Source organism: Uncinocarpus reesii, genomic scaffold (assembly GCF_000003515.1).
Source record: "Uncinocarpus reesii 1704 scaffold_2 genomic scaffold, whole genome shotgun sequence".
Classification (NCBI taxonomy): domain Eukaryota; kingdom Fungi; phylum Ascomycota; class Eurotiomycetes; order Onygenales; family Onygenaceae; genus Uncinocarpus; species Uncinocarpus reesii.
In genome coordinates, this window is record NW_003052499.1 from 3,009,909 (window position 1) to 3,021,999 (window position 12,091).

The 12,091-nt window shown below is 47.6% G+C and overlaps 4 protein-coding genes across 4 annotated transcripts; 1 reads left to right on the plus strand and 3 right to left on the minus strand.

Moving 5' to 3' along the window:
* Positions 1 to 1,492: 1,492 nt before the first annotated feature.
* UREG_03999 (histone deacetylase clr3) lies at positions 1,493 to 4,278 on the minus strand (the record flags this gene model as incomplete). Its single annotated transcript, XM_002544436.1, has 9 exons — positions 1,493 to 1,777; positions 1,845 to 1,937; positions 1,992 to 2,055; positions 2,232 to 2,343; positions 2,403 to 2,664; positions 2,714 to 3,008; positions 3,059 to 3,202; positions 3,320 to 3,521; positions 3,663 to 4,278. The coding sequence occupies 9 exons, from the start codon at positions 4,276 to 4,278 to the stop codon at positions 1,493 to 1,495; spliced, it is 2,073 nt and encodes a 690-aa protein (XP_002544482.1).
* Positions 4,279 to 5,360: 1,082 nt separating this feature from the next.
* Positions 5,361 to 6,752, minus strand: UREG_04000 (glyceraldehyde-3-phosphate dehydrogenase, type I; the record flags this gene model as incomplete). Its single annotated transcript, XM_002544437.1, has 4 exons — positions 5,361 to 5,617; positions 5,676 to 6,360; positions 6,569 to 6,592; positions 6,741 to 6,752. The coding sequence occupies 4 exons, from the start codon at positions 6,750 to 6,752 to the stop codon at positions 5,361 to 5,363; spliced, it is 978 nt and encodes a 325-aa protein (XP_002544483.1).
* A 1,596-nt stretch (positions 6,753 to 8,348) lies between these two features.
* On the minus strand, positions 8,349 to 9,075 carry UREG_04001 (inorganic phosphate transporter PHO88; the record flags this gene model as incomplete). The annotated part of the gene is made up of 3 exons (XM_002544438.1): positions 8,349 to 8,740; positions 8,814 to 8,974; positions 9,062 to 9,075. 3 exons carry the CDS (start codon positions 9,073 to 9,075, stop codon positions 8,349 to 8,351), a joined length of 567 nt encoding a protein of 188 aa, XP_002544484.1.
* Positions 9,076 to 10,733: 1,658 nt separating this feature from the next.
* On the plus strand, positions 10,734 to 11,400 carry UREG_04002 (histone H2A variant; the record flags this gene model as incomplete). Its single annotated transcript, XM_002544439.1, has 3 exons — positions 10,734 to 10,832; positions 11,017 to 11,086; positions 11,153 to 11,400. The coding sequence occupies 3 exons, from the start codon at positions 10,734 to 10,736 to the stop codon at positions 11,398 to 11,400; spliced, it is 417 nt and encodes a 138-aa protein (XP_002544485.1).
* Positions 11,401 to 12,091: the final 691 nt, after the last annotated feature.

Sequence of the window (12,091 nt, forward strand, 5' to 3'; positions counted from 1 at the left end):
ACTGAACCCCTCTGGCCCTCTCTGCTCTCGTCACTGCAATTCTTCTGCCAGTGGCAAATCCAAATCGTCTTCGCGGAGTTCGTGTCTGATGTTACGCTACAGCCAACGTCGTACTACCACAAAAGGCCCAAGACCGTTTTTTTTTTCCCCAGCAGGACCTCCAGAGGCTCATTCGGGGGATAATCTGGGAACGTGGTGAATGAGAATTTATCATGGCAATTAATGGTCCTTTATTCAAGCAAGCCTGGTGGAATATTAATAAATATAATGACCTTGATCTTGAACATCACTGATAGAAAAAAGAAAATGCCCGGAGAATTTTTATCCCTGGAAAAAGCCGACATATACAAAGTCATTATCATTCACATGCCAATGATCCATATAAGTTTTCGCTCCTAGTTGATTGAAACTCCATGCTGTTCCCGAGGCTTGAAGAACAGATGTAACTAGCTACCTCCATCCCCTTTTACTTTGACTACCAACGGGTACTGATCTAATCGTATTACTGGCTCCCAGCCTTGCTCTAGCTACACCACCCCGTTGATACTGTGCCATTTTATACCCTTTGAGCCCTCTGCCCAAATGCAACCCGTATGACCTTTTTCAAGTCCCAACATGCCTTCGAAAGACGTAGTTACATGCTACAAGTACCTTATTCTGTCGTGTGAGTATGGGAGAAGTCGACATGGGGAAAAGTTCCTCTCTTGAATTCACCAAAATTCTCTCTTCCTCAGTCACTTGCAGAGCCGCCGGTCGCCCGCTGACCCGTTCTTGAGACCCTGTAAGTATTTGGAATAGAGGGAGAAGTCCTGGGTTCCTTACAGGTCTACAGGATCTACTGTGCGACGCTTTGTATCACGCAGATGTCAATCTGGCATTAGGTCCGGTTCTTACAGTCATGGAGAATCATCCCGTTTTAAGAGAAAGGGGGAAAAAGAAAAAAAATGGCTTAAATCTCATTCCGTCTTTTTCGCAGATGCAAACGCCGCGAAAATGTCCAGAATACGCAAAAAGAAAGCAATCGTGCCAAAAATTACCTCCCATCCCAGTCGCGCAAAGACCGCCCCGTCAAATCGCCAGGGAAAAAGAAACGGGGGGACCATGAAGGCACGTCCTTGTATCACTCCTCGTCAGTCTCCTCATCCTCAATCCTCTCCTCTATCCACTTCGTCACGTCACCCTTATGCGCAAGGAGCATTTCATTCAGCGATTTCTGTGGCGATCGGAGGATACGCCCGTACCGCTTCGACGGCCTCTTGCTATTCTCGGAGAGATCGAATATCGGGTGATGCTGCGAGACGTAGACTAACGAGTTCTAAAGCAAATGAACGTTTAGAGATTAGTTCCCGGAATGCAGCAGAGAGGAGGCCAAGGCTCCAACTTACGTCCTTATACCACTTCGAAAGCCAGCTATTTGTTTCGCTGGCGACTGTCCACGCTGTAGTCTCCGCAACAAAGGAGATGCAACCGCTAACACGGGGATATACGCGTTCTACGCGATCATCAGTGTTGAACGATCGGGAGAGCCGAGAGCGCCCATACCTTTATTGGATAGTAGTCTCGAAAGCCCCCCGAATGCGTTGCCAACTCCCATAAAAAAGACGTGGGTGGCTTCGTTGGGCCTGCGAAACGAAAAGGAGAAAATAGTAATCAGTAAAGTCCAAAATATAGCTAGCAACATATTTTCATACTCGATGTAATTCTCCCAAAGGTAAACTGCAAGTTCCTCCGCCATGTCTATCCGTTTCTTATCCTCGTCCTCGTATTGATCGAAAGACTGAGACTTATCAAGGTTAGCGCTCCTAGTTAAAAGGATAAAGCCCTGAAAGATGTGAGAGACGTACGCTACTCTTAGTGAAATGCTTCGGGATATTCACATCTATCACTCCGATATTTTTGTCCATGGCCCATCCAATATAATCCTTGACGACATCAGCCTTCGTTCTGGTTAGCTATTCCTTTATATTAGGGTGAGGGTGAATAGCTCGCACCATCCAACAGTTATGCGCTTCCAATGTGTTGGTGAGTGGATGTGGGATGCCCATGAGCTCTGGCCTACAAACACTCTATCGTCAGCAGCTACAATCCAGACATTCGGCGAGGTCGATACGCACGGATCATGAAATATAACAAGCAGTGGAACCGCCCAATCATAATTGTGGCTACAGAACATTTGTTAGCCAAAATGGTTCAGTAACCATCAAAAGGATCGTTTTTGGATCCTTTTTCACCTTGCAAGGACTTGGTTTTCGAAAGACTTGGAAATCGAATTCCGATAGATATAAAGGCTGGTTAGCTTGTGTTCGTCGTAAAGTTGTTTCGCTTGGTACTGCCGGATGATATCTACACTTGGACGTTAGCAAAACGCAATCAAGCGGAAAGGAGTAGCTTTTAATTCTTACCATGAACGCGATTACCCCAGAACGCCTCCGGAGGACCTAGGTTGAATTTTAGCGAGTATACACTGGAAAGCTCTGACTGTATTTGAATACCTTTCGGATACATGCACCGCCAGTACTTTGACTGGATCATGGCTACTTGACGAACGGTAGAGACTCCCGCATTAGATGCCCCAGCGCCAATAAGTCTATCCGGGGGCTCGCCCATCAACGTCCTAGTAACCGCGAGTGCTGACTTTGAGATCGACCGGAAATTGTATCCGCCCTAGAGCATATTTAGTCGGGCTCTCACAAACGACACATTGGGCCCTTACCTCCAAGCAGACAGCGACCTTGCCGTTTGCAAGGTTCATCAACATAGATGTCATATGAGCATAACATGGCGGAGTGACGAAACAACCGCCAAGTTCATCACCCGCCGCGGCATCAAAACCAGCCGAAACTAGAATTTCGTCAAAATCGGGCAAGGAGCGGGCGCAGGATTGGAGGAACTCACTGATAACAAGGTCTGGGTTGAACTCATAGCCGATTGGCATAATCACTTCCTGGAAAGCGTAAAGATAGTCTCCGTCTCCCATGCCTTGGGTAGGCCAGGGAATATTGACATTTCTGGTTGGTGTGAGTGAGGCGTGGCATATCATCCCTGGAGGGAAACCTACTTTCCCAATCCAACCCCTTCACCACATTGGTCCCAGTTCCCCTGCTCGCCGCCCGGATAAAATGCACCGTCCTTGTAGACATGAATGGAGACATACAACACATTCGGATCGTCGTAAAAAGCATTTTGAACTCCATTGCCTAAACTATGTGAGAACTTATGATGCAAAAAGGTGGTCAATATGTAGTTTACCATGGTGTACGTCCCTATCGTGACATGTCAGCAATTGTGAGAAGTGATGATAAGAAACCATACTGCTTACCAGTCGACGATCATTATCTTGCGGCACTTGTCGCCGAAAGTATTCTGGCAGACCCTAGCGGCAACGCAGACATTATTGAATAAGCAAAACCCCATGGCCTGACATTGCTCTGCATGATGCCCGGGAGGCCGGATCACAGCGATCGCGTTTTTGACCTTGCTCGAGACAACCGCCTTGCAGGTTTCAATAGCACCGCCGCAGGCTAGTATTGCAGAGGTAAATGTCAGCGTATTAAAATAAATCGAGTCTCGACTTTGTTCCAACTCGATCAACTCCTCTTCCGACATGTCTATACATCAAGTCAATAGTTTGCCCACAGCATCTCTGAAAGCCAGTGTCTTACTCTTGGTGCTGCGAACGAAGTCATAATGTTCCGGATCGTGAATTAACGATATTTCCTCAAGTGTAGCGTTTCGCGCAGGTATGCGAAGCAAGGGTTGAGATACCAGTGGCCGTGAAGCATCGGGATCATCGACAAGCCCTGCTTTGCAAAGTTCCTTATAAATGTAGTAAATCCGTCTAGGGTCCTCTGGATGAACATCTAAAGTCGGCTTGACCTCGCAATGATAGCGCATCCGGATATCGTAGCATACGCCCGTGGGCAGGGATGAAATAGGGAGTAGCGTTGGAACTTCATCGCTCTCCACTGACGAGTCAGACTCCTCTTCCTCCTCTGAGACGGATTCGTATTCCTTTTCAGATCCTTGCTTCGTGTCTTTAGGTTTCGCACTCGAATGGGTACCTGCTTGATGGTCTTCAATCTCCTTGATTAGATTTCCAGGTGCCACTACTTTTCTTTGAAACGCCGCCAGCAGCGACTCGGCTTGGCCACTAGACCGGGAAGCTCCATTGAGTTTCTCCGTACCTATCTTGTTTGGTGACGCGCTCGACGGTTTATCAGTCCTCACAGGAACCGTGGTCCCAGTCCCCGACATGACGACATCCTCGTCGGCGTCCATCATAGGAGAACGCAGGGACTGTTGTTTCAAATCGACCAGCCTCAGTCAGTCATACTTTGGTATCATGAAACAAACGCCGCATAAGAAATCAATCGTGCAAAAACAGCTCTATCAATCCCTGCCGGTACGCGCCAATATGTCTTAGGGAGAACTGGAAACCAGTGGAAGATTTGAGAAAGGAAAATGCACATAAAAATCAACTCTTTTTCCTCCCCTGTACAGTATTGAAAGTATAAAAAAAGCACGTTAGGAAAAATAGTTCATGTGCTCCATATAAGCACCTAAAATCATGGGACGAAACGGGCGGCTTGTTGGAAAATGAAGTAGAAATGTCCTGCAAAGGGAACCAAATTCGGCGACAAAAGGTCACTGGTCGATCCCCCTCAGATTTAGGGGCACTCAAAGCAGTAAAAGTGAAGTTTTGCTCTGCCAGTCCCAGTGCAGACAAGGCCCCAGCAAGCAGTACAAAAGAGAATGGACTTACCAGAATCGCGATTTGGAAAGATGAGACGGAAGAGAAGCGCAGGGTGCACGTGATGATAACAGAGCCAAGAATTGCTGACAGAGAAGCTTTGGGCTTATCTTCATGTGATTCACAAATTGAATTAGGGGCTTGGGGAAAGGAACATCGAAAGGTGAAGGGAGGATGGAGGGATGGACTGGGGAAGATTGAGATGGAGACAGTTTCAATAGTGAGTTGAAGGAACAGTAACTACTTATCTGGATGTTTGTGTTTGTCAATGTGGACCAGAGATCTGACTTGCTTCTACAGGCCGCATACATCAGCGATATGAGAGAACTGAGACTTCACTTCAAAGTTAAGCAACGTATAACAAAGGAAAGGAGTTCAGAGTATCACTATTAAAACAGTATTTTCATTGATTGCCTATCATGGTGGTCATATCACTTTTGATCATTCTACATCAGCAAAACCAAACTCAAGCCCGAGGAAAACAAATCGACGTCGAGAGCTGGCAATGCCTAGACAAAACGAGTTGAAGATTACATGGCGGAAATGTTTTTTATCGGGCTAACAGCACTCCTTAGAGCAAACTCTTCTCCCCGAAACCGCCGTTAGATAGTTATTTGCTCTGGGCATCAACCTTGGCAATGTATGCTACAGACCAGTTAGCGTTGGACTCAAAGCAAATCCTGGGGGGCCATTTACCGATCAGGTCGATCACACGGCGAGAGTAGCCCCATTCGTTGTCGTACCAAGCAACAAGCTTGATGAAGTGGTCGTTAAGAGCAATACCTGCGGTAGCATCAAAGATGCAAGAGTGGGGGTCTCCGTTCAAGTCAGAGGAGACAAGAGCATCCTCAGAGTAGCTCATGATGCCTAAATATGATTTAGCTTATAAGCATTCGATGGGCGTCTCGAGCGAAAAGGTACTTACCCTTAAGTTCGTTCTGGGAAGCCTTCTTCATTGCCTCCTTGATCTGCTCATAGCTGACGGACTTATCAGTGCGGCAGGTGAGGTCGACAACGGAGACGTTGGCGGTGGGAACACGCATGGACATGCCAGTGAGTTTTCCGTTCAAAGAAGGGATGACCTTTCCGACAGCTTTGGCGGCACCAGTGCTGCTGGGAATAATGTTCTGGGCAGCAGTACGGCCACCGCGCCAATCCTTGGAGGATGGGCCATCGACAGTCTTCTGGGTGGCGGTGTAGGAGTGGACAGTGGTCATCAAACCTTCAACCAAACCGAAGTTGTCATTGACAACCTTGGCCAAAGGAGCAAGGCAGTTGGTTGTGCAGGAAGCGTTTGAGAGGACTTGGACATCGGATTTGTAGCTCTCGTTGTTGACACCCATCACGAACATGGGGGCATCGGCAGATGGTGCGGAGATGATGACCTTCTTGGCACCACCCTTCAAGTGGGCGCTGGCCTTTTCCTTGGTGGTGAAGACACCAGTGGATTCGATAACATATTCAGCACCGGTCTCAGACCACTTGATGTTGGCAGGATCCCGCTCTTGGTAAAAGCGCACGTGCTTTCCATTGACGTCTAGGCCGCTGTCGGAGAAGCTGATATCTCCCTTGAACTGACCGTGGGTAGAGTCGTACTTGAGCATGTAGGCCTAATGGAGTAGGTCAGTCAAAGCATTTGGCAGCCAACAATTTCAGCTTGCAGGCAAGATATTACGTACAGCATAATGGGTCTCAATGAAGGGGTCGTTGACGGCGACGATCTCGACATCTGGGTGCTCAGCGCTAATGCATTATATCAGTAAAACAATCCAGTCTTACTCCCACGCCGGAATATAGCTTGGTTTTTGATATACTTACGCATTGCGGAAAACCTAAGGATGGCTAGATTAGCAAGAGCAAATTGCGGGAATCGGAACGCTGCACATACAATTCTGCCAATACGACCGAAGCCGTTGATTCCAACCTGGACCAGATATCAGACAAAGGCCTTCAAAGCGGTTGCTAGGGTTCTGAATCCGTTGATAATTACCTTGACGACCATTGTAGCGAATTAATTGAAAGAAACTGTTTGGCGGGGTGAACCGGCGTCAGCTTTGCCTTTCCCGCATCAACCAGGAGCTTCTTCTAAAAGCATTCCGGCGGAAGGTATGGCCACACTTACTGCGAGAAGAGACGATGATCAACGGTGGTTGAAGTAGTGCTGGACGATGGATTGGATGGAGAGTGAAAACAGTGGGAAAGTGGGATGTGAGGATGGGGAGGGGGAGCGAAATAAATAACAAACACTAAATCCCATATCCGGTGTACACTTTGGCGGGTATTCCAGGCAAAACGGAACAGCAGGGCCGTGGTAATAATGATGAATCCTGGAAATTGTTGACGCAAGGGATCGGAGCCCCCTTCGCGCATGGTACTCTTAGCCAGCAGTAAACAGCCCCAAGTACCTCCGCGAACCCTAGGCCTTGCTCCGGGAAGCCTAGTTACAAACTTTCGTCAACGTGCGGGCTTTATGAGAATTCTCTCATCTCACTTCGAAAGTTCTACAATTGTAGATTCAAGCTACATAAAGACCAGGCACTCCTGCTGCTACATTTTGAAGGCCTTCGGTCCATCAGAACAAGGAGTAAGGCGGAGGAATATAGCACAAGTCGATGTCCCGAAATCCCCGACTTGTCCCGCATCTGCAGTCCGGTGATGTCAATCCACACGTTATTCCTTCATACCTAGTATATTTCCGCAGCCAGCCAGACTCCTTTCCGTCCTGCCCCATTATGTTCAAACTCGAGCTCGCCAATTGGCTGATAATCAGATAGTATCGGCTTTCGCGATGTCTCTGGAGTGGCGGAGTAAATTAGAACTACCTCTGTGAGAGCATTGGCAACTCAGTGTAACTTTGAAGTTAATTAACTAGTTAACTAACTAGTTAATTGAAAACCCATTCAAGTCCCTCCTGTCGCTCTTGCATTCGGTTGTCAGCTTGGATGCCATGGACGCAGGTACTCGAAGCAATGAGAAGCAATCTGAGATGTGCCCCACCATCAACAGACGGAAAAATTTGGAGCAAAAATGACGATGACATGGGTTGGCTGCACACTGCCCCTCCATTGCTCTTGGCAACGACTTCTTAGTCCTGCGAGAAAATGGAAAGTTTCCCCGATACGCATAAATGATCTTCCGACAATTTATTCCCGCAAACGATAAACCGGTGCGTGGGTGGCAGCTTGGTGTGTGTGGATTTTATATTTGCGAGCTGGTTCCGTCATAACGGCAAGTACTTTGATTCAGAGCTTTTATAGTATTGAGTTCAAAAGCTGGCAACATCATCTCCTCTTCCTGGTTTTTTGGTGGGAAAATCCTGGCTGAAGTATCCCCGTAGGCTCTACATATCAGGATAAAAGAGTCAGTTAGGCGTTTAATACCTATGGAAAGAATACCTTCTAAGAAAACGGGTCTATGTATACAGGTATGCAAGAGGCAAGAGGACAATCAAGGTGCCAGAATCGTGATAAAAGTCATTTCCACCTCTCAATCGTAATGAGTAACTCCAGTCCAAATCCTAGCACAAGGAAAACCATATAAAGTAGGGTATGGTCTTAAAGCCCAGGCAAATCCTCAAGGAGAAACCCCAAAAGACGATTCACTCGTCCTTGGCGCCACCCCTCCAGGTCTTTTCGGCCTGCTCAACGCTTGCCTTGTCGCTCTTAACTTCACCTTGACCCATACCCATAAGTCCACCTGCAGCCTTCCAAGGCCTTTCCAATTTGCCCTTGGCCGGTTGTCCGAAAACGTGGATCTTCACAAGGCTGGCTTCCAAGGCGCCCTTGAGAGGAAGGATCGATTGGATGACGAGAGGGTTGGTGTACTTGAAGTAAAGATGCATAACGCACATCATTCCGACGCCCATGAGTTGGGTTTTGAGCTGGGAGCGCAGTTGCTGCTTGTCGTAGTCTTGAACGGTTGTGACAACCGGGCGAGGCTCTTCGCCAGAGCCGATTGGCGCGGGTTCAACATATTTCAGGGTTGTCATATCTGGATAGCAGCGGAAGCGTAAGCAATGTACCAGAGAAGGACATTTCCATTAAAAAGGGGTCCTCCCACGTACCCTTCTTTTTGTTGATCTGAGTGTATACATAGAGGTAGAGAGACGCGATTATGATATTTGAGGCGATGTACATGGTGCGCACGCCAAGCAGGACTTCAGGATTCTCGAATGGGATTTTCTTCGACACCTGCATCATCACAAGGATGATTACCAAGTTGGATCTGTTGCAAACGACATCTTAGCTTTGCTCTTCCTCGACGCGACGAAAAATCCAGGGGTAATCTTGTTTGAGGGACGGAAGAGCTTACATTTGCGAATTCATGGTGAATCAAGTTAGAGAGCCTAAGACCCGACAGCAAGAATAAGGGGGTACTGGTGCTGAGAGAGAGAGTTGATTTTGCAGAGCGCGTGAAGTCCTCTTTCTTCGGGTTCGGAAATTTTCTAAGTTAACAGAGTGTTCGTTGAAATCTTGGGGTCATCACGTGAGAGGCTGTTGGGTGGCAGGCACCAAAAATAGATTTGCGGGCACTTCCAAGTCGTGATGGAACTTGATGTTTCCTTTTCATAAAACACTTTTTTCCGATCGGCATAGTACTAACAGTTCACTTTCATGGATGACTGCAGCTATTATTGGTTTCTTCTCCCTTTCCACCCTCCCATGTAAGCAATGACAATATCAGAATAGCTGCAGTCATCCAACAATGCAGTTTCTCTGCGAACAGTAAACTAGCTTGGATTTTTTCATCCCTTCCCTGAATCGGTCTAACATCTTCAATTGTCGGTTTGCCCACGATAGCTCTGTATGAAAGATCTTGCAAAAGGTGTGTCGAGGCCAGACGCTCTGCTGAGAATCTTGAGTCATGATGGAGACCATACGCTCCAGCTTAAATAGGTTCCCCCTAGGACACTTGATTCAAAATCCCATTCCGGATCAAACTTTTCAGCCTATACCATAATCAAGGCTTTCGAGAGAAATATAAAGACCCTTCTATTGCCTGGGTTTTGGACTCAAGCAATAAGCCATACCACTCACTATTCCATATTTAAATGTCAATAGAGATAACTGGATAACCAAATAGAGCTCGCCGAAGGACCATATAACTCCACGCGTCAACGGGGAAAAGCTTGGAGTTTGGCCATGAAGCCGATCTGGGAACCTGAAGATTAGTCACCGCTTCGTTGCTAGACCAAAGTCACCGATAGAACCTCTCTAGGGAGCACTAGAACCTGTGTTGCAGAGAGTGGCCTTTTCTAGTAGAAAATAGAAATACTGTCCTGTCGGGGCCCTGTGGCTGGTAACTATGTAGAGAGCGAGCGAGAAACCAGCCACATTGTTGATGACATAATCCAATCTGGGCGTCAAGGCAAGTCAGTTATCCTCTCTTCCTTGAGACGCTGGAACTATCGAGGAGATTCAAAACGTTGATGTAACAACAGACTATTTCTAGCCAATGACCGAGCCTTTCTATTCCCCAAAGCAGCTTCTGGATATCTGATGGATACACGAGAACTGCGAGCTATTACTAACATGGCGCCTGACCAGACTGCCATATAGATGTTGCGATGGTATCAACAAGTGTTCTGATCTAGGGGCGACCTTTGATGAAATCACAGATATTATTTATGACAACTGACGCACCCAACAGCTAAAGCATTTGCTCCGAGTTGCAGTGGTCAAAACTAACCCGTAGTGCTGAAATCGGCGTTCGACTATGACGCCCGGCTCCCCTGATGAAGAGTTGAGGTTGTGAATGCTCACCCCGTTTAGGATTAGCGCCGTTTTCGCAGCAAGCCGCTCTTTTCTACTTTAAGCGATCTGAAGGCCTCAACCCAGGATCCCGTCTTCATCCATCAACAATAACGCGTTGTGGCCACTTCGTCGAACAACCATCTCGTGCTGCCCCGACCTCAACCTCGAAGCTTCATCAACCTACGCGACCTCTGCTTATCGAAGACCGTGCGACATATTTTCAACGCAAAATGCCCGGTGGAAAAGGCAAATCCGTCGGAGGCAAGGGTGCCCCGAAAGATGCTGCTGGCAAAACTCAGAGATCCCACAGCGCGAAGGCTGGTTTGCAGGTTAGTTTTTGTGGGCGCGCTGCTTGGTTCCCTTCGCCCTGATCATGGGATTTGACGTGACGCGTAATCTGGCCTTGATGCGTGCTATTGTGTTTGTCCTGATGTGGGGTTGCGCTTGATCCAGCACATTATGGATTTTTTTTTTTCCCATGCATCTTGCAATGACTGACTTAGTTTACCATAGTTTCCTTGTGGCCGTATAAAGCGCTTCTTGAAAAACAACACGCAAAATAAAATGCGCGTCGGTGCCAAAGGTATGTTTGATGTCCTGTCCTTTGGGGGCCGGTAGGGTCGAAGCTGACATTGTGGCTCCCATGTAGCTGCTGTCTATGTTACCGCCGTTCTCGAATATTTGACTGCGGAGGTGCTTGAACTCGCTGGAAATGCCGCCAAGGATCTTAAGGTCAAGCGTATCACACCCCGCCATCTCCAGCTGGCTATCCGCGGTGACGAGGAGTTGGATACATTAATTCGAGCAACTATTGCCTTTGGGGGTGTCCTTCCACGCATCAACAGAGCTCTATTGCTCAAGGTCGAACAGAAGAAGAAGGGCAAGTCCGACGTGTAAGCAATACTTTGAGATTTCGCGGATGGGAAGTCGACGTGTCGACTACCGGGTCTCGCATCCAGAGTACTCCTATTTTCCTCCGAGATTTAATTTTGAACGACACATTTACTCGAAATGATTACGATATTCACTTCGACTGGTCGCCTCGGTCCATGGTCCTCCGAACCCCACTCCCCAAGCTGATGCCTTATATATTTGCGAGCTTTTCTTTGTTTTGCTTCCTATTTCTTCACCGCTGTTCTTTTTTCCGTCAGGCGCTTTTCTGGGTTGGTTGACTGGTGGGAAGGATGACACTTAAAATCCTGGTTTGGGGGACAATCGCATAGCTGGTACGCATATTTGAATCCCTTTTCTACCCTTTGCCGCGTTTTCCTTCTTGTTGCATTGGACTGTGGGCTGCTACCTTGTTCCATGCTATTTTTACTCGCATCTCTTTCTCGTGCTCTTCTGTATAACTACTTGTAGTCCCTGAACTCGTCAAAATAAAAGGATCATGCTACCAGCTTCACTCGAGTCAATTCACATGAGCCGTATGGAAAGACTACCTGCCATATCATACGCTTCTCTCCCGCGGAGAACTGCAATAGAAAACAAATTCTCGTGAGCCCGGTCTGTTTCCCACCTGCATCACCGCCAGCTGCGTCATCCCCACCATCGCCAAGAAAGGTCCTCGACGGTTAATTAATTAAGG